General features: G+C 48.8%; 13 protein-coding genes across 13 annotated transcripts; 8 read left to right on the top strand and 5 right to left on the bottom strand.

Annotated features, from left to right (window-relative positions):
• Positions 1 to 262: 262 nt before the first annotated feature.
• Positions 263 to 3,162, top strand: N7533_006776 (mismatch repair ATPase MSH2; the record flags this gene model as incomplete). The annotated part of the gene is made up of 2 exons (XM_057103426.1): positions 263 to 286; positions 358 to 3,162. 2 exons carry the CDS (start codon positions 263 to 265, stop codon positions 3,160 to 3,162), a joined length of 2,829 nt encoding a protein of 942 aa, XP_056958383.1.
• A 446-nt stretch (positions 3,163 to 3,608) lies between these two features.
• N7533_006775 (phosphatidylinositol N-acetylglucosaminyltransferase) lies at positions 3,609 to 6,423 on the top strand (the record flags this gene model as incomplete). Its single annotated transcript, XM_057103425.1, has 5 exons — positions 3,609 to 3,728; positions 3,841 to 3,933; positions 4,121 to 4,264; positions 4,334 to 6,016; positions 6,079 to 6,423. 5 exons carry the CDS (start codon positions 3,609 to 3,611, stop codon positions 6,421 to 6,423), a joined length of 2,385 nt encoding a protein of 794 aa, XP_056958382.1.
• A 487-nt stretch (positions 6,424 to 6,910) lies between these two features.
• On the bottom strand, positions 6,911 to 7,341 carry N7533_006774 (uncharacterized protein; the record flags this gene model as incomplete). Its single annotated transcript, XM_057103424.1, has 4 exons — positions 6,911 to 7,003; positions 7,073 to 7,143; positions 7,198 to 7,235; positions 7,301 to 7,341. The coding sequence occupies 4 exons, from the start codon at positions 7,339 to 7,341 to the stop codon at positions 6,911 to 6,913; spliced, it is 243 nt and encodes an 80-aa protein (XP_056958381.1).
• Positions 7,342 to 7,603: 262 nt separating this feature from the next.
• On the top strand, positions 7,604 to 9,874 carry N7533_006773 (exosome nuclease subunit RRP6; the record flags this gene model as incomplete). The annotated part of the gene is made up of 1 exon (XM_057103423.1): positions 7,604 to 9,874. One exon carries the CDS (start codon positions 7,604 to 7,606, stop codon positions 9,872 to 9,874), a length of 2,271 nt encoding a protein of 756 aa, XP_056958380.1.
• Positions 9,875 to 10,180: 306 nt separating this feature from the next.
• Positions 10,181 to 11,914, bottom strand: N7533_006772 (uncharacterized protein; the record flags this gene model as incomplete). Its single annotated transcript, XM_057103422.1, has 2 exons — positions 10,181 to 11,467; positions 11,543 to 11,914. The coding sequence occupies 2 exons, from the start codon at positions 11,912 to 11,914 to the stop codon at positions 10,181 to 10,183; spliced, it is 1,659 nt and encodes a 552-aa protein (XP_056958379.1).
• Positions 11,915 to 13,116: 1,202 nt separating this feature from the next.
• On the top strand, positions 13,117 to 13,983 carry N7533_006771 (putative membrane protein; the record flags this gene model as incomplete). Its single annotated transcript, XM_057103421.1, has 4 exons — positions 13,117 to 13,339; positions 13,414 to 13,630; positions 13,705 to 13,838; positions 13,922 to 13,983. 4 exons carry the CDS (start codon positions 13,117 to 13,119, stop codon positions 13,981 to 13,983), a joined length of 636 nt encoding a protein of 211 aa, XP_056958378.1.
• A 579-nt stretch (positions 13,984 to 14,562) lies between these two features.
• N7533_006770 (alpha/beta fold hydrolase) lies at positions 14,563 to 15,516 on the bottom strand (the record flags this gene model as incomplete). The annotated part of the gene is made up of 1 exon (XM_057103420.1): positions 14,563 to 15,516. One exon carries the CDS (start codon positions 15,514 to 15,516, stop codon positions 14,563 to 14,565), a length of 954 nt encoding a protein of 317 aa, XP_056958377.1.
• A 713-nt stretch (positions 15,517 to 16,229) lies between these two features.
• Positions 16,230 to 17,377, top strand: N7533_006769 (phytanoyl-CoA dioxygenase family protein; the record flags this gene model as incomplete). The annotated part of the gene is made up of 3 exons (XM_057103419.1): positions 16,230 to 16,468; positions 16,550 to 16,914; positions 16,977 to 17,377. The coding sequence occupies 3 exons, from the start codon at positions 16,230 to 16,232 to the stop codon at positions 17,375 to 17,377; spliced, it is 1,005 nt and encodes a 334-aa protein (XP_056958376.1).
• Positions 17,378 to 17,615: 238 nt separating this feature from the next.
• Positions 17,616 to 18,100, top strand: N7533_006768 (uncharacterized protein; the record flags this gene model as incomplete). Its single annotated transcript, XM_057103418.1, has 3 exons — positions 17,616 to 17,639; positions 17,701 to 17,763; positions 17,990 to 18,100. The coding sequence occupies 3 exons, from the start codon at positions 17,616 to 17,618 to the stop codon at positions 18,098 to 18,100; spliced, it is 198 nt and encodes a 65-aa protein (XP_056958375.1).
• A 189-nt stretch (positions 18,101 to 18,289) lies between these two features.
• On the top strand, positions 18,290 to 19,793 carry N7533_006767 (uncharacterized protein; the record flags this gene model as incomplete). The annotated part of the gene is made up of 3 exons (XM_057103417.1): positions 18,290 to 18,345; positions 18,725 to 18,936; positions 19,015 to 19,793. The coding sequence occupies 3 exons, from the start codon at positions 18,290 to 18,292 to the stop codon at positions 19,791 to 19,793; spliced, it is 1,047 nt and encodes a 348-aa protein (XP_056958374.1).
• A 276-nt stretch (positions 19,794 to 20,069) lies between these two features.
• Positions 20,070 to 21,026, bottom strand: N7533_006766 (uncharacterized protein; the record flags this gene model as incomplete). The annotated part of the gene is made up of 1 exon (XM_057103416.1): positions 20,070 to 21,026. The coding sequence occupies one exon, from the start codon at positions 21,024 to 21,026 to the stop codon at positions 20,070 to 20,072; it is 957 nt and encodes a 318-aa protein (XP_056958373.1).
• Positions 21,027 to 21,988: 962 nt separating this feature from the next.
• Positions 21,989 to 22,960, top strand: N7533_006765 (putative FHA domain protein SNIP1; the record flags this gene model as incomplete). The annotated part of the gene is made up of 1 exon (XM_057103415.1): positions 21,989 to 22,960. The coding sequence occupies one exon, from the start codon at positions 21,989 to 21,991 to the stop codon at positions 22,958 to 22,960; it is 972 nt and encodes a 323-aa protein (XP_056958372.1).
• A 163-nt stretch (positions 22,961 to 23,123) lies between these two features.
• N7533_006764 (uncharacterized protein) lies at positions 23,124 to 23,604 on the bottom strand (the record flags this gene model as incomplete). The annotated part of the gene is made up of 2 exons (XM_057103414.1): positions 23,124 to 23,338; positions 23,412 to 23,604. 2 exons carry the CDS (start codon positions 23,602 to 23,604, stop codon positions 23,124 to 23,126), a joined length of 408 nt encoding a protein of 135 aa, XP_056958371.1.
• Between the last annotated feature and the right edge of the window lie 858 nt (positions 23,605 to 24,462).

Raw genomic sequence — 24,462 nt, 5'->3', positions numbered from 1 at the left:
TTAGCTATTAGACCCCCTACAATACCCTCAAATTAATATAATACATATCACAAAGAACAAAACCTGGCCATTTACATCTTAAATTCCAATTATAGAATTTCCTACTTAGACTGCCCTATTGGCGAGTACTTTACGCGTGACGCGTATCACGTGCAGGCGCGCCCACGGCCGGCGCGTCGGTCGATGGGTAACAGTACTCCTCAATGCCTGGTGAACTCACTGCATCTGCTTCCACTGTTTGCAGAAACGTCCCGTCAACAGGATGTCCTCACGACCGGATCTCAAAGTCAGCCTCCAAAATTCTTATCCATATTAATCGTCAGCAAATAATCGCTAACCATCCTCCCAACACCACAGGTCGACGACGAAGTCGGTTTTATCCGCTTTTACAAATCCCTTCCCGAGTCGGACAACAATGAAACGATACGTGTCTTCGACCGTGGAGACTGGTACTCCTCCCACGGCAGCGATGCCGAATTCATCGCTCGTACCGTGTACAAGACGACCTCCGTTCTTCGCAACCTAGGTCGCAGTGAGACTGGCGGTCTAGCCTCCGTCACAATGAGCATTACTGTCTTCCGCAACTTCCTGCGCGAGGCTCTGTTCAGATTGAATAAGCGGATCGAAATCTGGGTCTCTGGTGGCACGGGCAAGGGCAACTGGAAGCTAGGAAAGCAGGCTAGCCCGGGAAACCTCCAAGATGTCGAAGAGGAGCTGGGGAGCGTCGGAGCATTGTCAATGGACTCGGCGCCCATTATTCTCGCTGTCAAGATATCTGCTCGCGCGGGTGAAGCTAGAAACATCGGCGTGTGTTTTGCAGATGCTAGTGTACGTGAGCTTGGTGTGAGCGAGTTCATCGACAACGATGTTTTCTCCAACTTTGAATCATTGGTCATCCAGCTGGGTGTCAAAGAATGTCTAGTTCAGATGGATGCGTCGCGGAAGGATGTCGAACTGGGCAAGATCCGGGCTATCGCTGATAGTTGCGGTATTGCCATATCTGAACGACCGGCAGCCGACTATGGAGTCCGAGACATTGAGCAGGATCTCACTCGTCTGCTCCGCGATGAACGGTCTGCTGCGACTCTGCCTCAGACGGAACTAAAACTTGCCATGGGCTCTGCGTCTGCCTTGATCAAATATCTTGGTGTCATGACCGACCCAACCAACTTCGGCCAGTACCAGCTTTACCAACATGACCTGTCACAGTATATGAAACTGGATGCTTCCGCTCTCCGTGCTTTGAATCTGATGCCAGGTCCGCGAGACGGACTCAAGACCATGAGCTTGTATGGCCTGTTGAACCATTGCAAAACTCCTGTTGGCAGCCGTTTGTTAGCGCAGTGGCTCAAACAGCCACTTATGGATCTTGCCGCTATTGAGAAGCGACAGCAACTGGTTGAGGCGTTCGTGGTCAATACAGAGCTGCGACAAACCATGCAAGAGGAGCACCTACGTGCTATTCCTGATTTGTATCGACTTGCCAAACGCTTCCAGAGGAAGCAGGCAAACTTGGAGGACGTTGTTCGGGTGTATCAGGTAGCAATCCGTCTTCCCGGATTTGTGAGTGCACTCGGCGATGTCATGGATGAAGAGTACCAGACGCCTTTGGAAACCGAGTATACTACCAAAATCCGCAGCCACTCAGACAACCTGGCCAAGCTCGAGGAAATGGTCGAGACCACCGTTGATCTGGATGCGCTGGAGAACCACGAGTTCATCATCAAGCCCGAGTTTGACGAGGGCCTTCGTGTCATTCGGAAAAAGCTGGACAAATTGCGATATGATATGGACATGGAACATCGCCGAGTGGCGAAGGATTTGAATCAAGAAATGGAGAAGAAGCTATTCATGGAAAACCACCGAACACATGGTTGGTGCTTCCGTCTCACGCGTACCGAGGCTGGTTGCATTCGCAACAAACGAGAATACCAAGAGTGTTCTACTCAGAAGAACGGTGTCTATTTTACGACTACGACAATGCAGTCGCTTCGCCGAGAGCACGACCAACTTTCTTCCAACTACAACCGCACCCAGACTGGACTTGTCAACGAGGTAGTCAATGTCGCTGCTTCGTATTGCCCGGTTGTCGAGCAGCTTGCTGGTGTCCTAGCTCATCTCGATGTCATCGTGAGCTTTGCCCACGCGTCCGTCCATGCTCCATCTGGATATGTTCGCCCGAAAATGCATCCTCGGGGTACAGGAAACACAGTGCTCAAGGAAGCCCGCCACCCCTGCATGGAAATGCAAGACGATATTTCATTCATTACCAACGACGTCTCCTTGATTCGAGATGAATCTTCTTTCCTAATAATCACCGGCCCCAACATGGGCGGAAAATCTACATACATTCGACAAATTGGCGTGATCGCGCTCATGGCCCAAACAGGCTGCTTTGTGCCCTGTACTGAAGCAGAACTCACCATCTTCGACTGCATTCTTGCTCGTGTCGGAGCCAGTGACTCTCAGCTGAAGGGTGTCTCTACCTTCATGGCCGAAATGCTCGAGACTGCTAATATCCTCAAGTCGGCTACGTCGGAGTCCCTGATCATTATTGATGAACTGGGCCGCGGAACTAGCACTTATGATGGATTCGGTCTGGCCTGGGCGATTTCAGAGCATATAGTGACTGAGATCCGTTGTTTTGGTCTCTTCGCGACTCATTTCCATGAGCTCACTGCTCTGGCTGATCGGTACCAGCAAGCCGTCAAGAACCTACATGTTGTGGCATTCATTGGCGATGGCAATGAGTCAACTGCTGACGACGAGGCTGAAAAGAAGAAGCGTCAAGTCACCCTCCTCTACCGCGTCGAGCCTGGCATCTGCGATCAGTCGTTCGGTATTCATGTAGCAGAGCTTGTACGGTTCCCAGACAAGGTTGTGAACATGGCTCGTCAAAAGGCAGAGGAGCTGGAAGACTTTACATCTGCAAATCCGGAGAACGGCGAACAGCAACAGGCTACACCTTCACTAGAGAAATACTCCCAAGAGGAGGTGGAAGAAGGCAGCACACTCTTGAAGGGCATGCTTGTCAAATGGAAGGCAGAGATCGAGGGCAAAGAACTGTCATCGGAACAAAAGCGCCAGATCATGCGTGATTTGGTCCAAGCGGACAGCAAACTGCAGGCAAATAAGGTGTTCCAGGGTATTAAGGCTCTATAAGGGTGGGGACTAGGCTATCCTATGGAGTATGGCGTTGGTGGAGGGACCACCCGAAAAAGACATTCAATGAGACATTCTCTCCTAACGTATTTCGGGATCATCTTTCAAGTTTTATTCATAAATTACTTTCTAAATGATATCTATGCGCGAAAAAACACACCAGCCATTCCTCTGATAGGGTATCCAGGCAGAGCCAGTCACGTGGGGCAACTCTCCCGGGCTGGACACAACGCGCCTCGCCTCGGTGGTGCAGCGAGAGCGGGTCGACCTCTTCGTCTCTGTCCCTCGTTTGCTTCAGGTTGCTCGCGCTTCTTCTCAGTTCCATTTTCACCGACTAGCGACTTTGATCCCTCTCCTTGCAATTCAACCTCTAAAACGGATTTGACTGCCGCCTCTTCAGCTATGCGCGCAAACTAATACGCGGACCGCCCAAACTACCCTGATTCATGCACCCCTTTTCCATCCTCACCCTTGGGATCTTTGTCGCGGGCTACATCACCGCCAGGTGGGATCTTGTCACCCGCCTCTACGAATTGGCGATATTTGCGTGGGATCACAACGTCGTGGTAAGTGCTGTCGTGGCCGCTTCGAGGTGGCCCCTCCGTTCCCACTTGAAGCTTGGCTGGATATATGCGCGCCAATGGATTTCAAATACTCACTATAAATTGTACCTTTTAGACACGAACGCTCAAAGGATTCGTCTTCCTGTCCATTTTCTTCTTTCTACTCATCGTGCCAATCAATTTCCTCGCATCGAAAGAGGGAAGCCAGGTGAGCTCTACCCATAGCTCAAGATGCCAAGCACATACCGGATATCTAGAGTCATGAGAGGCGTATGGTTGAGGAGCACATGGGGCTGATATACTTGGAATATAATAGCATCCGCGCCACGTGAATCTCGGTGTATCCGCCAGGGAGCAGCTTCGCCGTCGGGGCTCATTCTGAAGGCTGAGCGGAGGATGACAACATGCTCATGAGTGATGGTTTGCTACGGGTATTTTGGCCACATGATCTCCCGCGATCCTCGTCACCGGGAGTGATCGTGGGGTGGCGGAATTCGGAGCTCGATCTATTCGTTCTGACAGTTCTGGAGGATGTTGAGGTGCGTGCTCGTTGCCCGATTCCCTTTGGTTTTCAATGGTGAAATGCTAACACGATCCTCAAACATTAGCCTCGGAATGTCGAAAATGCGCTTCGGGCGGGCATACTTTTTCGAAACAGTCCTCACCCCATTGTTAGAATATTTGCACTTTGCGGACGCTCTCAGATGCACGTTCTCGGCTCGGCCAATTCGCGCACCCCTCCAACATCATTCAATCCCTCACATCTATATGTCACCACGCATTCGTCATCAAAGGCCCCGCAGATTCAGTGTTCGAATGATGCGAACTTGTCAATTCAGTTCATAATGTATAATCGCCCACACCCAACGCGCATGGAATACATGTCTCTGGACCCGATTTCGCTTGCGCTTGGTGATAAAGTGGCGGCGATGGAAAAAGGAAGTGCAATACTGGCCGACGTGGAGTCAGAAGAAGAGAAAGAGAAAGCGCGAGCTCGAGTTCTGGTTGACAAGTTGAAGCTCCATACAGTTGTCAAGCATATTCCGTCGCAGAAAGAGCAGGCCCTCCCACTTATAATCAACCAGGTCAATTGTGCTTACGAAATGGCGCAGCTGATGCACAAAAATAGCCATCTCATTGGAATTCGCGCCAAGCGAAGCATGAGTGTTGGTGAGCGAGTGGTAGAATCTGCCACGACGCTGTGGGGATTCATTGTGCTCTGCATTGCTCATGTATTTTGGCAATGGATTTGGCCCGTTGTTACTCGGGTATTCGTCATAGGCCTGGTTGGTCACCGTTCCGTTGCTGAGGTCGTCTTGCAAATTCTAGAGTGGCGAGCCAGACCAGACGCTGCTGCCCTCAAGGACATTTCAGCGACGGCTCAACAGGTTGATATACGGCTGCAGCAATTTTGCTACTGGCCCATACAATATGTCAAACTCCGCCAAAGAAAAGACAACTGGGAAAGTGTCACAACCAGCCACCCGGATTATATTCGATTCTACAACAGTTTATGGCTTGTCGCAAATGATGTGATCATCGGTATTGCCCTCGGGTCATACATCATTGATAACGCAAACTGGGTGGCATCGCAAATCAATCTTATTTTGACCGGTTGGACGGTAGAAGGCTTGCAGCGGACCATTTCATGGTTAATGGACTGGCCGGCTGGCTTGAAACTGAACAACGAGCTTGCAGCTTTCCTCGGTGACTTGTTTCTATGGGTCATCGAGAACTGGGCTGCCTGCATTGCCAACCTCCAACCATACCTTCCTGCTGTCATCTACATTGTGGGTTGTTCGAGCTTTGCCGGGGCGAGTATGCCTATCGCGCTCTTCTCTGACCTTCTCTCGATCCTGACCGTTCATATCTATTCTTTCTACATTGCCTCTGCGAGAATTTTCAACTGGCAGCTCACAATAATAATCTCTCTTTTCCATCTGTTCCGCGGAAAGAAGCGAAACGTTCTCCGCAACCGAATTGACTCATGCGACTATGACCTCGACCAACTTCTACTCGGCACTATTCTGTTCACAGTGCTATTCTTCCTTCTTCCAACTGTGATAGTCTTCTACCTGACTTTCGCATCGGCTCGCATGCTGATCATTTCGATGAAAGCCGCCTTTGATACATGTCTCGCTTTTCTCAACCATTTCCCTTTATTTGCCTTGATGTTGCGCGCGAAGGATTCGCAGAGATTACCTGGTGGTATCCGATTCGAACTAAAGGATGCACTAGACAAACAAGCGACAGATCCAAACTCCTCTGCAGTTTCCTACATCCACATTGAGGTAATTCACTACTTGACCGACTTCTTCAAAGACACACAATTTACTAATGCTCCTGCAACCAGTCCATTCCTCTCCCGCTGCGTGCGATGTTTGACCAGTACTTTCAGCTTGGTCATCGACTTCGCAAGCACTACCTGGCACCCAGCGTCATCTTCTGTCTTGTCACGGGACGCTTCGTTCCACCCATCCACCGCCGTAATCTATACAGCATGCAATACAGTATGCTTCCGGCCCGCCGTGCGGGAATGGTGGAAGTCTGGTCAATGCTCACGCAGCCGAAAAAGACTGGTGGTGGAAGCTCTGGGACTGGCTCGATGGGTGGCGGAATGGGGACATTAGGAGGCCCAGTCCCTAAAGTGCCACCGAACTTTGGACAAAATGATCCCCGGAGACGAGGCCATCGATGATGTCGAGTCTTAGTACCACAATACTCTAGTAAATAGACTTTGAGTGAGCATTCTTAGTATACTATGAACAACTTTCGATGATGACAAATGACCTCCAGGGCTCGGGAGACCTTTGTCCTTGTACTTGGCCCCAGGTAGTGTGAGAATAACCTTGAAAATGCGCGGTTTCATGAGGCCCGAGGGCAACGCTAGTGATATTTTACCACTACTAGTAGTCCTTTAACTAGAGGATAATACTCAGTAGTACGGCCAGATGGAAGCCTTCAAATTGTAAGCCCTGGAGGGTTCAAAATTTAGCCTTGGATGCATCGGGTGAAAGATTTTATACATGGCGACCCTAGGGGTCTAATGCTGGATGGATGCAGACTCGGAATTGAATGCCTTTTCATTCGTAGTGCAGGACCAAAACAAACACAAACACGCTCTTGCAAATGTATAATACAAAAAAATGAGTAGAGACTATTTATGGAAAACCTCATGCGAAACATCATGATTTCCTGAGAAACTCAGAATCAGTTTCGCTGCTGCTCTTGCGAGCATCCTCAAGCATCGTATCGATGCCTCTCTCTTTGAGGACTTTCTGGATATCAGAAAATTCCCTTGTCAGCGACAAAAGAACAGCCAGGGATATTATGGATAACGAACTCACATTCAGACATTTCTTATATTTGGTGAACAGCTCCTCGCACTCATTTGACGTGGTGTTGCCACGCAAGTATTCTGGAATATTGTTAGTCGGTTATCATCTGTATGGTGTGAGAACGAGAAACATACTCTCGCTATACCACTTCAAAAAGCAGGTATCGTATCTCCTGTTCAAATCAGTGTTAGTATGGCTCCATACCTCAAGTTGATGGCTGTTCTCGGCTTAACTTACTCTTTGATTTCATTGCATTCCGGTGCGATGGAGGCTGCCATATTGGAGAATCTCAGAGAGCTGTGTAATAAGAACAGGAGGATTAACCTGGGCTTTAAAATGCAGGCTTGAATTTATAGAAAGAGGCAGAGGTGGAGTTGGAGTTGGAAAAGACCAGCATCGCCGGAGATCGGCCAATTAAACACCGGAGGACACTCTCTCCTTTTGGTAGGCGGTCAAGTTGATCCGCGACTTTTTTTCACAGCCTTCACAAGGTTATCTCTTCGTTGCCATCTCGTGTCGAAGTATTTCCGGAGCTTTGCCATGGATTCCGCAGAGTTTCCTCCATTCCAGGAGAAGTTATCCTCCAGCTTGGTCCAAGTCACCCGGACAGCTGGCCAACTCTCTTCGGAGGATCTCAACTTCCACCGCACTTCTAGCGCGGACTTCACAGAGTCGCTTGATGAACAGAGTGATCGCATTCTCGCTCTGACCTCGGCCGTGCTTAAAGCTGCTACTGCTGGATCAGATATTGCGAACCCGAAACTTCCAAATGAGGAGGCACTGGAGGATAACTGGCGCGGTGTCGTGGATGTGATTGACTCGTTATTGGAGAAGGCCGATGCGTGCTTGGACGAATTCACTGGCGTGATAAAGAAGCTGAGCCCGTCGCGCGAGGAGCAGCCTCCTATCAAAAGGGAGAGCAAGTTCCCGACTATCTACGACTATGGTCCATCGAAGATCCCGAAGCCACAACTGCAATTCGACCGCAAACCTGACAATTCGGACACGGCTCCCTTTCACCCTCTTCTGCGGACCAAGCCGAATGCTACTGTTCCATTGAAGCAGGCTCTGAAGAAGAAGCAGATTGACGGCAAACTCAGTCACCCTAGCCCTTACGAGACCGAAATTCGAGCCGCAACATACCCCAAGGCTACCTACGAAACCTCACCTCCGATCGATTACTTGCCATTCGAGAGTACGACCGCCACTTTTGTGGATACATTGGATGGTGTCAAGGAAATGTTATCGGAGCTTAAGGCTGCCAAGGAGATTGCCATCGATTTGGAGCACCATGACGTCCATTCCTACCATGGTCTGGTGTCTCTCATGCAAATTAGCACCCGCAACAAGGATTGGGTAGTCGACACACTCAAGCCCTGGAGAGAGGAGCTTCAAATACTTAACGAAGTTTTCACGGATCCAAAAATCTTGAAGGTCCTTCACGGTGCCACCATGGATATTATCTGGCTGCAACGCGATCTGGGCTTGTATGTGGTTGGCATGTTCGACACATTTCACGCCGCTTCTGCCCTCGGTTACCAAAAGAGAAGCCTGAAGTTCCTTCTGGACAAGTTTGTCAACTTCGAAGCTGACAAGCGATACCAGATGGCCGACTGGCGGGTTCGTCCACTGCCATCTGCCATGTTCGACTATGCGCGATCTGATACCCACTATCTTCTCTACGTTTACGACAATCTGCGGAATGAGCTGATTGCAGCCTCCGAACCAAACAACAGCCTCATCGATTACGTCCTAAAGCGCTCCAAAAACGAAGCGCTCCAACGATATGAGCGTCCTGTTTATGATGCAGAGAAGGGTCAGGGCCCAGGAGGCTGGTATGACCTGCTCTCGCGAAATGCGGGCATGCTTTCGAAGGAGCAATTCGCCGTTTTTAAGGCGGTCCACAAGTGGCGTGATGAAGTCGCGCGAGAGGTGGATGAGGGTTGGCAGTGCGTGTTCCCGAAGCACATACTGTTCAAACTTTCCTTGACTATGCCCCTTGATATGGGTTATTTGCTCCGAACTTTATCACCCGTGACTCCTCTCACCAAAGATCGTGCCGATAGTCTTTTGGACACTATCAAGGAAGCTAAGGCTACTGGCGCTGAGGGTCCGGAATGGCGCGATATGGCACCTCCACCCAAGTACGCACCGGCTATGTCTATGGACGTGGAAGATGTTGATTTCCCCACCGCTGAGCGTTATGAGACTTCTCAGTTTTGGGGCACCATCCTCGAAGCTCAAGAAAAACCTGCCCCTCTTTCATACTCCATGACTGCGTCAGCTGAAGCTCTTCGGCTATCCCTTCCACTGCCACCCATGCCCTCCACTGTCTCCGAGGTGCGTGAGAATCTTGCCACCGCCACCCCTCAGCAACCGCCTGCGGCTCCCAAACCGGCTCCTGCTGCAACACCATCCGCCAAAGAAGAAGATAAAAAGGTCTTCACCGTGAAGGAACTCGGCGGCCCCCGCAAGCGCAAGGTCACGCCAGTTGAAACATCCGACCAGGGTGCGTTGACTGCTGATGGCCTTGATGATACAAGCAACGACAGCAGCTCCGTTGAGAAAGAGCGCAAGAAGTTGCGCAAGGAAAAGAAGGCCAAGAAGGCCGCCAAGGCTGAGAAGGCCGACGCTACCCCCTTCGATTACGGTGCGGCAGACTCGGTTCTTCATGCCCCTTCGGCTTCTGCTCCGGGTGTCAGGGCCCCAAAGAAACAATTCAATCCTTACGCCAAGGCGCTGGAGGCACCCTCTGGTGTGCGCAACAAGAAGAAGGAAATTGCTGGCAAGTCTGTTACTTTCCGAAAGTAGAACAAAATCGTTGCGGTCTTGTATTATTGATCAAAGCATCTCTGGTGTTAGGGTTTGGCTTTTGACTCGAATTTTGATCTGGGAGGGTTTTATATTTTTTCTTTTCTCACTTTACAAACATAGCGATACCCGTGCGTCACTAGAAGACTCTAGGGTCGTGCTTCATGTACGTACAGATAACAATGAGATACATGTACAGAACAAGTTCTGAGAGTTGAGAAGTATAGTAAATAAAAGTTTCAATATGCTAAGGTCATAAATATTCTGTTTTTCAAATTGTAATTATCCGTCTTGGGAGAAAGCCCTCTAATGTCCCACCGCAATGGGTTTCTCCATGGTTCTCATCCGCTCTTCAATGATGTCTTTGCGCTCTTTTCGCAGTTTGTTCGCATATTTGACGCCAAAGCCATGCTCAAAGACATCTTGGATCTCCTCGAGGACCAGTCCCGAAACCTCAGGATAGAAGAAATAGATCCAGACGTATCCCAACCCGCAGATTGCGGCGAAGAAACCAAATGCACCGGAGCCAGTCATTGACTTCATCATTGACAGGAAACAACTGGAAACGATGACATTGGATCCCCAGTTGGAGCAAGTGAGCCACATCGTACCCATGGCACGCACTTCCAACGGGAAGAAATCCGTGCTCATCCACGCGGTATTTCCAACTGAAGCGCCGTAGAAAATCACAAACCAGATCATGAAAAGAATTACTACAATCGCCGCAGGTGTCACCCCATCTGTTGCTTCAATTTCGCCAGTTTCCCGGTTGAAGGGGATCCAGACAAAGGCAACTGCGATAGCCAGCATGCCAATGGCCATCCCCCAAGCAGTGGAAAGAAGCAAACGTCGACGACCGACTTTGTCGATAACCATCATATTCACCCAAGTCATTATGAAGTTGGTGCCTGCAATGACCATACCCACCGCAACCGGATTCCCAAACCCAATAGACCCTAGGAGAGTACCGCTGTAGTACATCAAGCAATTAAATCCCGACAGCTGGGAGATGACCATCAGGCCACACGCACTAATCAGAGCCCTAAGGTTGCTGGGGACCATATGCAGCTGCTTGATCTTCCAGAATGCACTGCTGCTTTCGTTGACCTCCCGTGCCTGGTCGCATGCCATCTTGATGTTGAAAAGAACCGCATCCACCTGGGTTGGGGTAGCACCCTTGTATATGTTCTGTAACACACTTCGAGCCTCTTCTTCCTTTCCATTATAGGCCAAATGACGCGGTGATTCTGGGCAAAATGGCAAGAGGCAGAATAGAATAACTGCAGGCAGGCCTCCCAGTCCAACCATATATCGCCATCCATGGGGAACACTGGCAAATGCTGCACCAATCGCATAAGCGATGACCTGCCCTCCGGTGATAGAAACATTGTTTAACCCGATGAGCTTCCCACGAGCTTTGGCGGGAGCGATCTCGGCAACATATAAGGGGCAGACCATAGCTGCTGAGCCGACGCCGAAACCGACGACAGCGCGTCCGATCGACATTTGGATGATAGTGTATGCTGCACCCTGAAGGACGGCGCCGACAACGAAAAGGACACAGCCGAAGTAGATGGCCATTTTACGACCAAGCTATGGAGATTCATTAGCCTAAATCATTTCGGAGAATCCCTGACTTCGCATGAGAATATGAAATGAAGAGCGTACCCTATCTGCCGTGATTCCCGCAAAGATGGCCCCGAAGAAGGCACCTCCGGAACAAAGTGAAGTGATCAACTCTTTTTCATTGCTGGTCACAGGTCTATTATCAAGATCGTTGTTTAAGTAAACCAATGCGGCTGAAATGATACCGGTGTCGTAGCCAAAGAGGAGACCCGCCATCGACGCCGTGGCGGCAACCAGCCACACGAACCAACTGATAGGAATGTTGTCGACACTAGTGGCTACATCGGTGATGGTGTTTGCCATACCGACCTTCTCGATATCGTCGAAGTCGACATCGTCGATATGCTCTGCTTTCCCGGTCTTGGAGGCGACGTCTCCGCTTTGACTTTGTGAGGCATTTTCTAACGAAGACATGACTAGATGTATATCAGATTTCTGATCAAGGGGGATATGTAATCTTAAAACAAGTTGTATAACAGTAAAAAAAAAACCCCAATGTAGGGAATACGGAAACCGCTATTTTGTTGATAGTTCAAATTTCTGAAGCGTCCGTACTTCCAACAGTCTTATACAACCACCCAGTTCAACGATTGTTATGCTTACGACACTGTGGACACTATAGGACCCCCATCTCCGCATACTAGTCCAAGTTGCATATGGGTCTGGGGAAATTCCCGCAGTGTCCACTGTCTTTTGAGGCAGGGAAGAGTGCTCCTCCATCTTTCAACTCTCCACTGGGCTGATCCCTCCCCGGACGGGGAGCGCGAAGCCTAAATTTCGCCGCAGTTTCCCATATTGGGTGATTTTCCGGATTGGCCCGTCCCCGGATCGGCTATTGACCTTCTTGCACTTAGGAAAAGACCTGGAAATTGGTTTCCTACCGTTGACCATCTGGGGCCCTTTGAGACGCAGCCTAGCATCTGGATCTGCTTGTTGGCTCGGGTTCCCCGTAACCAAGAGTCCAAAACGTGCTATGTACATAGCGCATTACCCCATGGGGAACTCGCTGCCCGGTGAACCGATGTAAGAGATGCGTATGTACTTCGTAAAGAGCTCAATGACGGCATGAATAGGAACCGAGACCCCCCCTTCTCCTCAGACTCGCCCTCTTTGCCCAGTCTCGGGTACCCGACTCGGGGACCTAGCCCCCTCGGCAGGGTGCCGAACCTAGTTTGTGCGGCCTCTCGTTGGTGGGTGAATTCGAGCATCGTTTCAGGGATGAAGACGTGAGTGATATAACTCGTGCTTGCGATTTAGAGATTGGAGTTCAGGGCGGCTTTTGAATGCGCGGTCTCCTGATTTTCGGAATTGGTTCTCCGTGGCACCATGAATGCGATCAACCCCAGGGACAATATCGATGACCGGGTAATTTTGTTCCAAGTGATTCAATATGATATCTCACAGCCATAATTGGCTCCCCTTCACGATCATGTTGTGATGAGTGCCATGGGTGACTCGTCTCGGGCTAGCGATTGCGTCCTCCAACCGAATTTGGTTAACTCACCGAACTAGCGGCCGATCTTGCTGGAAGATGCCAAACCAAATTCCACACAACACTTCCCAACTCCGTGAGAAAACACCGCAGAAAACGTCATTAGCATCGGAATCTACCCGCCATGCCTCCCAACCAATCCCGGCCTGTACCGGCTGCCAGTCGAGTTTATCTTATCATTTATAACACCACCTGCGCCTTTCTTTGGCTACGTATCCTAGTCCTCGTCGTTGGCACTCTGATCTCTGCACCGGAAGAAGACATTTCCGTCGCATACACCACCCTTGAACCTTGGACTCGTTGTGCTCAGACCTTAGCTGTGGCTGAGATCCTACATGCCGCTACCGGTAAGTCTTCACGCTAACATCTATTTCATGCATGCAATTTCCGTTGGCTGGTTTTTCTCATCGATCTCTGTCAGGAATCACTCGCTCGCCTGTTTTCACCACCTTCACGCAGGTATTTGCCCGCTCCGTTCAGGTCTGGGCCATCAACTATGCCTTCCCTGAGGTGACCGCCCCGTCTGCGGCGTATCTGGCTATGCTACTGGCCTGGTCAACCGCCGATGTTATCCGCTATCTTTACTTTGCCATTATGCTTGCCGGCTACCCCGTTCCAGGAGTATTGAAGTGGTTAAGGTAAGGCCCAAGTCCTTTCCGCCCTCTGTATCTCTATGGGAAATGGCCAATGCTAACCAGAGGTTCCAAAATAGATATTCTCTGTTCACAATCTTGTACCCCATCGGAATCAGTAGCGAATGGTGGCTGATGTACAAAGTGACAAACGTCACAACAAATATGGCCCTCGCCGGCACATTCTACTTTTGCCTTGGACTTTATGTGCCTGGTAAGTGAGATATTCCTTTTTGGAAGCCGAGTGAAGCAAATTTCATAGCTACCGGTTTGAAGACCATATCTAACCAGTGACAGGTTCGGTTATGATGTATACATACATGCTGAAGCAGAGGAAGAAGGTATTGGCTCGAAATTGAGAGTCGCCAGTTAGTTTGGCGATAAGTATCTTTCCTATTCATACCTCAGAGTACTCCCGAGTCGAATCAGTCTTTTCTTGATTGTCGCTGTAGCATACGATGATGCCAGATTGGTACTAATCTACCATCGACTATCTGATTTGAGTTGGGTTTACTTTTCACATGGAGCCTGGGTCCAGGAAATTCAATAAATCCAATCAAGGGCCCTGCCTCATCCATGGCTGCCAACTATGAGAACAAGCAGAGAATAATATTAATCAAAGAAACTCAACCCTTTATGCTCCACGTCCCTCCCCAAATATTCTCGAGAGCGCCATAGCCATGAAATGCGGAACACTTTTATACCTTTGATGCTTCTTACCAAGCTCCCGATGTTACGAGCTTGCCAGTGATTGGTCAACTGCAACTTGAAATAATCAACGATGGTCCTATGGTCCAACGTTTAATATATTGTAGTCTGGCTCAACAGCTACATAAATTAGTGAAACCGTGCAGCATGGTGATTGAATATGCTCAAGTCGTAGTGATACTAAAGAAACTTAGGTTTATATGGTGATCGGTTGCCACTTCGAAGCCCTCTCAAACGCTCTGCAACACCCACTTGACCCCCTCAACGACCGCTTCTGGGGCGGTGATATGAATAAAATGGCCGTGCCCTCTGACATCTACAAATCGGTGATTGCGAGACAGACCAAGGTTCTCTCTTTGAAGTTGGTCATTAATGGCGGGGTAGGCCGCAAGCTTCTCAGAGAACTGACTCCTCTGCTCACGAGTTCCATTTCCAGCCAAGACACCAGCCTCGAAGGCTTTGCGCAGATCCAGCTCTGGGTGTCCTTTCAAAACACTCACAGGATACCTATTTAACAAGGGAGGATCTCGGTCAAACTGGTGCTTTTCAAGTAGCGTTGCGCAACTGTCAACATAGTGCTCCATTTCTTTTTTTGCTGTACGCTGATGCTTCTCGCTCCCTTGTTCATCCAGAAAGGCCTGCCATTCGGTATCTGTCAGAACCCGCGCTTTGGAGAGCCCCGTCACGGTGTTCCAGTCCAGTCCCTGACTGATCGCTTCAATGTTGGAATCCGGCCAGAGCACGGTACTCCTTTCCTGATTCGCATCTACCATGACCATCCCGACCACATTCTCATCGCGGTTGTCCTTATGGCACAATTCTAGAAATTCCCGAGAAATGATTCCTCCGTATGAGTGGCACACAATGACATAAGGTGGCGCAATTCTCATTGCTTTGAGCAGAGTGTCTAGCTCGAGGGCCATGTCGGATGCTGTGGGAGGCTCGCGCGATTCGTCCGATGCTCCCATTCCCGATCGCTCGTACAGGATGGTGCGAACGTTCGGTTGGAGGAGACGGCGGACAACGACCCATTCGGTGATGCTGCAGGTTACTCCTGGGATGAAGATGATGATTGGAGTCCCGGGCACGCGATCTGGTCCGTAGACAGACACGAAGAGTCGATGTTCGGGTTGCAGAGGAACCAACCCTTGCGGCTCGCCCCGTTCCCAGTCGATGGCAGCCATGTTTGCGATTGGGCTGTGTTGGCTCAGGGTGAACGGCAGCAAGGAAAAGGAGACGGAAAGAGCGTATCCAGATTCAAAAGAATTGTTGGTGGAAAGGGAGATGTTCGGGTTTGAGGTATATGTGTTACTGCTGACATGTTGGGTGTGGGTAGGCCGCTGCACCTCAATGCCAATGCTACCTGCTTGAATCCTCAAAACAGCCTTGGGTTGAAAGCGCGACCGGCGAAGAAAGTGCTAAGAGCTAGAATTATCCTCCAGTAAATAGCTATAGCTACAATATCTCCAGATAGAAGCTGCAAGGCATGACTAATCGTAAACTTGTACATTAATTCCAACCTCATGGCTGTCCTATATAAGGCTGTATCGACCGTTTACATAGGCCCCATAACGAAAGGCGGGGTAACTCAACTGATAACGCCTGCCTTTTTGGGTATTTTACGGCGATAGAAATCCACTTTGGGCGGAAAATCGGCGAGTTTCAACTGAATGGGCTTAGCGTCATCTGGACTCAGACTTGCCGCGAAACGATCTTTATTGTGATTAGCCCGCGTTACACTCGTTACGCCTGAGGTTTGTCAAAAGACAGAATATTATTGGCACAGTGTCCGATGACCTAGGTGACCCGCAGTATATATTTCTCCTTCATAGTATTAGTAGAAGCTCTTATGAAATGAAATTTCTGTCGTATCGATTTCTCTCGTTTACAACTTATCATGGCTACTACTGTAGTTCAACGCGTGGCACCTCCAGTGCTAAAGGGCTCTGTCGACGAATGGTTTCCAGATGGACTAGCCCAAAATGGTGGGAGGATTCCCACCGAGCGAGTGGGATTTTTAAAGCCGACACCTGCATCACTGCCGATCGACGAAATGAGGCAGCGGCTTAAACGGGACGGCTATCTATTTGTCAAAGGACTCATTCCCCGAGAAGATGTTTTAGATATGCGTGAGAGGTACTTTTGCTGCCCCCTCCCCATATCCTGAATACTTAAAAAAAACTAGGTACTAACGTGTTATCTGTTATCTCCCTGCAGCTACTTCCGGCAGTATGCATCTACTTCGCTTTTGGAACCTGGAACTTCACCTCGAGATGGAATCTTCAATTCGGGTTCGCACCCCAATGCACACAAGGGAATTGGCGGTTCAGGCTTGCCAGCCGATCCCGTTGAAGAGAAGGTTCTCATAGATGCCCATAAAGATCCACATTATCGTGCTTTTGTTGAGCATCCGGCTTTGACTGGGTTCATCAGAAAGTTTATGGACTGGAAGGAACATCGAATCTTAGATCGGACAATGCTGCGTCATAATGTTCCTTTCGGTCTGGGAACTGGTATTCATTACGACAAACTATTTTTGAGAGGAGGCGAGGGCTTCTTTTTGACCGCTTGGGTTCCGATTGGTGAGACTATCGTATCATTGCCGATCCTTGGACTCTGTATACTAACAGAACGGGCCGTTCAGGTGATATCGCTATTAATGGAGGCGGCCTTTGCTACCTCGAGAACTCTGTGCCACTTGGTCGCCATGTTGAGAGGGATTACACCAAACGCGCGAAAGAATTCACCGAGGAAGAGCGCATTTCGGCATTCAATGTGAACATGCTCGATGGAGGCATGATCGCATCGTCTCCTCAAGATTTCCGAGCAATGCATTTGGAACACGGGGAGCATAAGTGGCTAGTTACCAATTACGAAGCTGGTGATGTTGTCTTCCACGACCCTTATAGTATTCATGCCAGTGGACGCAATGAAGATAAATCGGGCAGTATCCGATTGAGTTCGGATTTGAGGTTTTATGATAATAGTGATCCCGGCATCGATCAACGTTGGTACAAAATTTGGGCCCCAGGTGACGGACTTTGAACTTGAATCCATGTCTAGGTATATCCCAAAATTTGAGGGAGGCTTGTATTGTCTTGCATAACTTGCGTACCGTGATAGTTTTAGTCCAGCTGTACATAATCAGATATCGCGATTTTTCTTTCGATTTTCAAAACATATAAGCAAAATTATAAAAATTATTTCTCTCCACTTGAATCAACCCCAGAGTCTCGAAAACCCCCCCAGTAAACGTCGCGATGGTGACTTCAAGTTGTTAAAGATGTCCCTGGTTAATGGGGGCGAGGTCAGCTGACCAGCCATATTCTTGTCCCACAAAACCAGCCTTCACATTTAACTCTCACAAGCCACGACAGGGTTTGGCGTTACGTTACAAAATAATCTGCAATGCCATCAAAAAAGAAGCCATGGTATGTATCACCGCATAGCAATTATCCACGTGGTGTGCTAATATTCCCGATCAGTGATAATTGCCGAAGTAGGTCATAGCTTGCCGCCGCTCCAATTTCAAGAACAAGAACCATCAACTTATTGCTCCTTGATTCCAGAACATCATTTGAAATGTATGGGTCATATCTCTCTCAAGGATAATTTGTCAGATATCTTGATATAGACAATTTGCCAACAATTTTCCAGGCGACAATGCTATGCCAAAATGTTCAAGATGCCAAAAGACTGGACGAGATTGTACTCGCCAAGAGACAAAGTTTAGGCACCATCAAAGCTCATCTACAAAGTCGAATATAAGTCCCCAGGGTAAGTTATTTGAGTGCAAATCATTCTCCAATTTGAGTTGAAAATTCTATATAGCTCTTCAATACATCGATGAGACGAGCAAATACACTGGGAGCCAAACAGAAAAAAGCCCACTTCAAGATCTTTCCCCAGAGACACATGATCAATACTTCCAAAGGACGACTCAAATCTCCTCATCCAATGAACACCTCCCATGGCAAGCGAAAGCGAACATTCAAACTGAGCCTGAGCCTATTGTAAGTGGAAAAGAGACGGGCGACCCTGCAGTACTTTCTTATTGCTCTCGATAACAGAGCGTGAAATCGATTATTTAAAAAAAAAAAAAACCTGGAATCTAACTATAGCCAATTAGTATCTTCCCATACCTCAACGCGAGAAGCCAAGCTTTAATCGTCAAGTTAACCTAGGAGAGGCATTTCTGCTTCGATATTTTGTGGAAGAACTGGCCAAATGGGTATGACGATGATATAAGATGAGCAAAATAAAATATACGCTGATCACAGAATTGGACCAGTTTGACATATGTGACCCCGAAAGACACTTTGGATTAGTTGTTCCCCAAAGGGCACGATTCTGTTCACCACTTTTTAATGCTGTTCTTTCGGCTTCGGCAAGACATTTCACCACACTTCCAGATTACCGACAAAAGGAAAAGACGGTAAAGCTAGGTCTCCATGAGGATCTCATTATTAGTGAAGCCGCGGTACTTGATTATCACAATCGATCCATTGCGCACCTAAGACTTCTTGCTGACGAGCCGGATGCTATTATGGATGAGAATCTTCTTGCGGCGGCAGTGGTCCTGAGATTCTACGAGGAATTAGACGGTAAGTACTAAGAGCGATTTTGCTGGCTCGCGACGGTTAATCCCAATTCCTCCCCTCTAACTAAGTTTCTGATGGCAGCTCCGTTCATTGACCTCCCAACTGGCGCCGCTACTCGCGGTCTTCAAGTTTTTATCGAAGCGCAAGCAAGTTTAGCATTAACGTCTATGGGACTCCGACATGCGGCATTTTGGATCGGCTTTCGCCAGGAATTTCATATGGCTTTTTCTCAACAGCGACCATTTCGTCTCTCACTCGACATATGCGAAAGCTACCTTTCCTGGGATACCGCGCCTGATCATATCTCGGTGAACCGGCTCCTCATTATCGCTGCACATTTCCTTCAATACTGCTATGGCGATCAAGACCATACCACACACTCTCGCTACGAAGAACTTGTTTCACTTCATCACCGCTGGTTGGAAGAGCGACCCCTCTCTTTCTTTCCCGTGTATTCCGATGCCCCGAATAAGGATAAAGGTGAAATTTTCCCTCGAAAATGGTACCTGGATAATTGCCATATTCTTGCCGAACAGACTGCTGGCCTTATAACCATATTATTAACGGCTTATGATCCAACCATTGCCAGGGTTGGACCAGGCCAGAGACGCGCTATGGAATCAATCGATGCTAAGCTCAGGTTAACTGTGTTGGACATTTGCGGAATTGCGATTTCGAATCGCCAGGAGCCAACTGCTCTTCTTACTGCATCGATTGCCATTGCTATCTGCGGAGATCGCTTCTCCGACCTCACTGAGCAGCAAGCCTTGATGGACGTTGTGATGAATACGGTCCGTTATAACAATTATTGGCCATCGACGGCCCTTGGGGCCAAATTGCGAAAGGCCTGGGACTGGTAGTCGTGAACTATTCAAGCGAACAGGTGGATTCACACAATTCGGATCCAAAATCAATCGTTGGTATAATTATCCATTTATTTTGAATAATCAAAATATCTATGTACATTCCAAGATTGACTCCTTGGAAGTCGGGGGGGGGATGTAAGTCCTATGTGGTTAGTATGTTGGGTAGAGGCAGATGATGTCATCAACTTGAAGACGGCGCCCAAAAATAAAAAGAACGAAGGCATGCATGCTTGCCATAATTCCATGCAAAAGAAATATGTCTTGAATAGATCAAACGTCCTCATGGACACCTTCCGAACTCGGGTCACTCAGTTTTAGGCCATTTCCTGTAGGACTCCTTCCGCTCTGGGATGTGAATTTCGCGTCACCTTCAGGCTCTTGACGGCGGGGATGAAGTTCTCTCTGGTAAACAGGCTGTTCCTCCTCTTTGAGACCTGCTCCTGTCGGATCTCTCCGGACGAGGAAACTCTGCACGCGAGCATCATTGGAAGGCATCTGATCAACAGTATGTTTCCGACGACCGGACAGGAACCGCGACGATTCTTGGCTAACCTCGCGAAGTCGCTCTTCATAACCAGTTTGTTGCTGCGAGATCCACGATGCCTGGAGAGCGCCTCCAAACAAAACCAGAAGAATCACAAGTCGTGTAAAAGTGCGGTGATCAACGACGTGCTGCTGCTTCTCGTGTCGGTTATTCCACCGCTCCCAGTCTTCCCACGTAGCGTTTGCATAGATCGTTGGCCCATATGGTCCCCATTCTGCAGATGCTCCAGCTGCGGTGTTATGTCGTTTCGGCCCGTAGTTCCATCCAGCGCCGAACTGGTCATATGCAGCTCGCTTATTGGGATCGGAAAGAAGTTCATGTGCTGCTACGACAATATGGTATCGCTTAAGGCGAACTTCAGGTGATAGGCCTCGACAAAGACGATGCTCATTACAAGGTCGATCTGGATGGTAAATCTTCACGAGGTCGTAAAAAATGTTCTTGGAATATGGAGCCGCATGATCCAAATTCAAGACTTCATATGGGGAAAATGAAGGAGCCCCTGGCCATGAATACTCATGCTCTGGGGGATTCGATGTGGTTGCATAGTTCCGACCAGCATGTGGTGCTCTAGGGCCATGGGCTGGATGGTTAATCCTGAGATGACGGAGTGGCGAGACCGCAGTAGATGAGCTTGAGAGCTGGAAGCCGCCATATTTAAGAGATACGCGCTTCTTGAACATTTCCACATGGCTTTCAAGAGAGAGCACGGTTAAATTCCGGCGCTCTTTGAATGAAAATGAGAAGTGGAGGTGCCCAGGTGTAGCTCCCCTCAACTGTTTTGTCACGAGTTTTTGGGGTGCAAACACATCAAAACATACTCCACTAGGCCAAAAAGCGTGTATACACTAAAGAGCGCTAGTATCATGGAATTATCTGTTTTGACACACCCCCTCAGGGAGCTCGGATATATGTAGTAGAGCTTCCTGGAGTTGATGAGAGCATATTCTGGTGGTCTTTTTCTCTGTGTTACTGGGGTGCTTATTTTAGGCTGAGGGCACCAGTGCTCTTCCCCTAGGCCTTGTTAAGCCTTTTTAATTTTTTTTTTGCTGGGGCTCGTCCCTTAGATGCTAGGGGCCTCGGAGCTATTGTGAATTTTTGTATAAATTTGGTGGGTTTCGTATGTAAGACCTTTGTTGCTTAGTTGTACAGGGCTACCAGGCTTATGACTGTCATGAGTTTTTGGGGTACAAATATATTACAATATACTACTAGGCCAAAAAACGTGCACACGCTAAAGAGTGTTAGAACTTCTAGTAGTACCCAGTCATGGAATCATCTGTTCTGATATACTTTCTGAGGGAGCTTGGATACATGTAGTAGAGCTTCCTGGAGATGATGAGAGTATATTCTGGTGATCCTTTTTTCTGTGTTGTTGTGGTGCTTATTTGTATAGGGCTACCGGGATTATAACTGTTACAAGTTCTTGGGGTGCAATTACATAGGTATATTAGCATATACTACTAGGCTAAAAAGCGTGCACACGCTAAAGAGCGCTAGTATTATGGAATTATCTGTTCTGACAGTAATGTACTGTCTGGCCACGGGTCTGATCACGTGGTGCCGGAGCTTGCCTTGGAGATTCTCCAACTGAGCTTCAACCATTACTCTACTTTCAATTCACCCCAAACCCCGCGCTACAACAATGGGAGAGTCGCAAGACGATCGTGGTGACCGCCACCGTCGCTCTCCAGATGGTTCACCTGACCGAAACCGCGATCGACGAACTCGAGATTCACGGGATGACCGCCATCGAAGCTCGCGACGTGGAGAAGATGGTGCGAAAAGCTCTCGCAGAGACAGTCCTCGGCGTCGCTCTTCTCGAAGCCCACCCGGAAAAGGTAGGAGTCACCGAGATCGTGACAGCCACCGCCGAGAACGCCGAGAACGATCTACAAGTGCCAATGAGGATCGCCGACGACACCGACACCGCAGCCATCGACACCGCGAAGACCGCGATCGTGATAGTGAGCGATCGTCTAGAAGACCCAGAAGTCCACAGAAACGCTCCAGGTCTCCACGGAAATCACCCAGCCCCCCCAAGGAGATACAGCAACGTGGCCCTCTCCCTTCTCAGGAAGATGCCTTCTCAACCGAATTGACACAGTCGGGTGATGGACCCCCGCCACCAGAGAAGGAGAAGCCCAATTTCAAAAACACCGGACGTCTCGCGGCAGAGAGTAATATGATCCAGGTTGAAGGCGGGGAAGGAATTGTCTTGAAATACCACGAACCACCAGAGGCGCGCAAGCCACCATCCAAGGAACCCTGGCGGTTGTACGTCTTCAAGGGCGATGATCTGCTAGAGATGGTGGAACTGGGCGAGCGTAGTTGCTGGCTTGTTGGACGTGAGAGAGCTATAGTGGACTTCCCTCTTGATCACCCCAGCTGCTCGAAACAACATGCTGCACTTCAATTTCGCTATGTTGAAAAGAAGAATGAGTATGGCGATCGCATTGGCAAGGTGAAGCCATATATCATCGATCTAGAGAGTGCGAACGGAACCAGTGTTAACGGAGATCCGGCTCCGGCAGGCCGCTACGTTGAGGTAATGGACAAGGATGTACTTCGATTTGGTCTTAGCTCTCGCGAGTACGTGATGATGCTACCGAGTTGAGATTTCGGACCTCTCTGGTCGAACGCCCTACGCCAAAAGCATAATCATACGCCGATTTGAACATGCAAGTTTGATATTACAAATTTCGATATACAAGTCACGCAATGTGAGGCGACAAACGAACAAGCGTCATTATCACAGAGGCAGGAAATATGTGACCTCTTCAACCAAGATGCTTCTCTTTAGCTTCCTTGGCCTTGCCAGCTGCTTCACCCATGGCCTCAGAGGCCTTGCCTTTTGCCTTTCCGGCCATGTGCTCCGCCTTCCCTTTGCCCTCGCCCGCATACTGAGCCGCTTCGCCCTTCGCCTCCTGCATTTTACCCTCAGCATCTTGTTTAGTGGCACCCATGACATCCTTAAGCTTGTCCTTGGCTTGCTCTGCGATAAAGAGTCGATTGTATCAGCATTCGGCAAATCCAGATTCTCGTCAAGGATCGGAAATTAAACGAACCTCCCTTATCGATACCCTTCACAGTCGCATCAGAGACAATCCGATCAGCTTGCTTAAGCGTATCCTTTGTCGCATCGATAGGCCCTTTCTGATAGCTAGCTGTTGACGAGATAGACCGAATGGTGGTGACCCGAGGTGCAATAGAGGGTGCCACCCGGGACTTGATGACTGGAATAAAGCGTGTAGCTGACATGGTTGAGCGGTAGGTTTCAGATAGCGGTCGTGTAGATATTTTAAATGTATGAACTTAGAAGCGTTGTAATTCTTCCTTCAATTCAAAAGAGAATAATGTACATGTGGTTTGCCTTCGGTCTTTTATACTCAATAAATAGTTGGACATGCTTTCTCCGATTCTTAGCATCTGTGACGTCATGACCCTCTCATATCTTACGTCGGTACACGGTCACGCTTTTAATCGGCTGCCAAGTCCTTGCTGGTTTAGTTTTCGATTTCCCAGTAATTATCTCGATTGGAATGGTTCAAAGCAAGCCACAGCTGATTGCTGTGGAGTCGAGTTGAGCAAGGAGTCTATTGGCGGAACGACGTACTACCTAGTACTAGTATGTCCCCAGACAGAACGGGGTGTCCTATATCGGCGTGTCTGGATTCCACACCTGGAAACCGACGTAACATCCGGGTAACTTGGAACTTGAACTTGAGCCCATTTAAAAAGCACCAATATGGATGTTTCGTTGTTTTCTAAGGCTCGTTTGCCCCATTCATCCTACAAAAGCGTCTTCTTTCCCCTCAGGTATCCAATTGCAGTCAGGGGTAGACCTAGGTTTGGTTCGATGTAATTGTGGTATTGTAGCATACATTGAATAGCCCACATACACCACATCAGTGGACTATATTTCTTAGTCTAGTGCCGTTGTTTAATACTCCTACTAGGTAGTGCTGAAACGGGGGTACTGCGGCTACATTATCCGGCGGTCATCACCCAGGAAGTGGTCGGGATATTGAAACTGTCCAATAACCCCATAGTCAAAGCCGAAATCCTATTAAGTAAGAGATTCAAAACTTTTCGAATTGGGCTATGTACTATTAAACA

Source organism: Penicillium manginii (genome assembly GCF_028828005.1).
Source record: "Penicillium manginii strain IBT 31320 chromosome Unknown utg000005l:1.0-5665137.0:1.0-5668048.0, whole genome shotgun sequence".
Lineage (NCBI taxonomy): Eukaryota > Fungi > Ascomycota > Eurotiomycetes > Eurotiales > Aspergillaceae > Penicillium > Penicillium manginii.
Note: the sequence above shows the minus strand (reverse complement) of the source record. Positions and strands in the feature narration are given on the sequence as shown.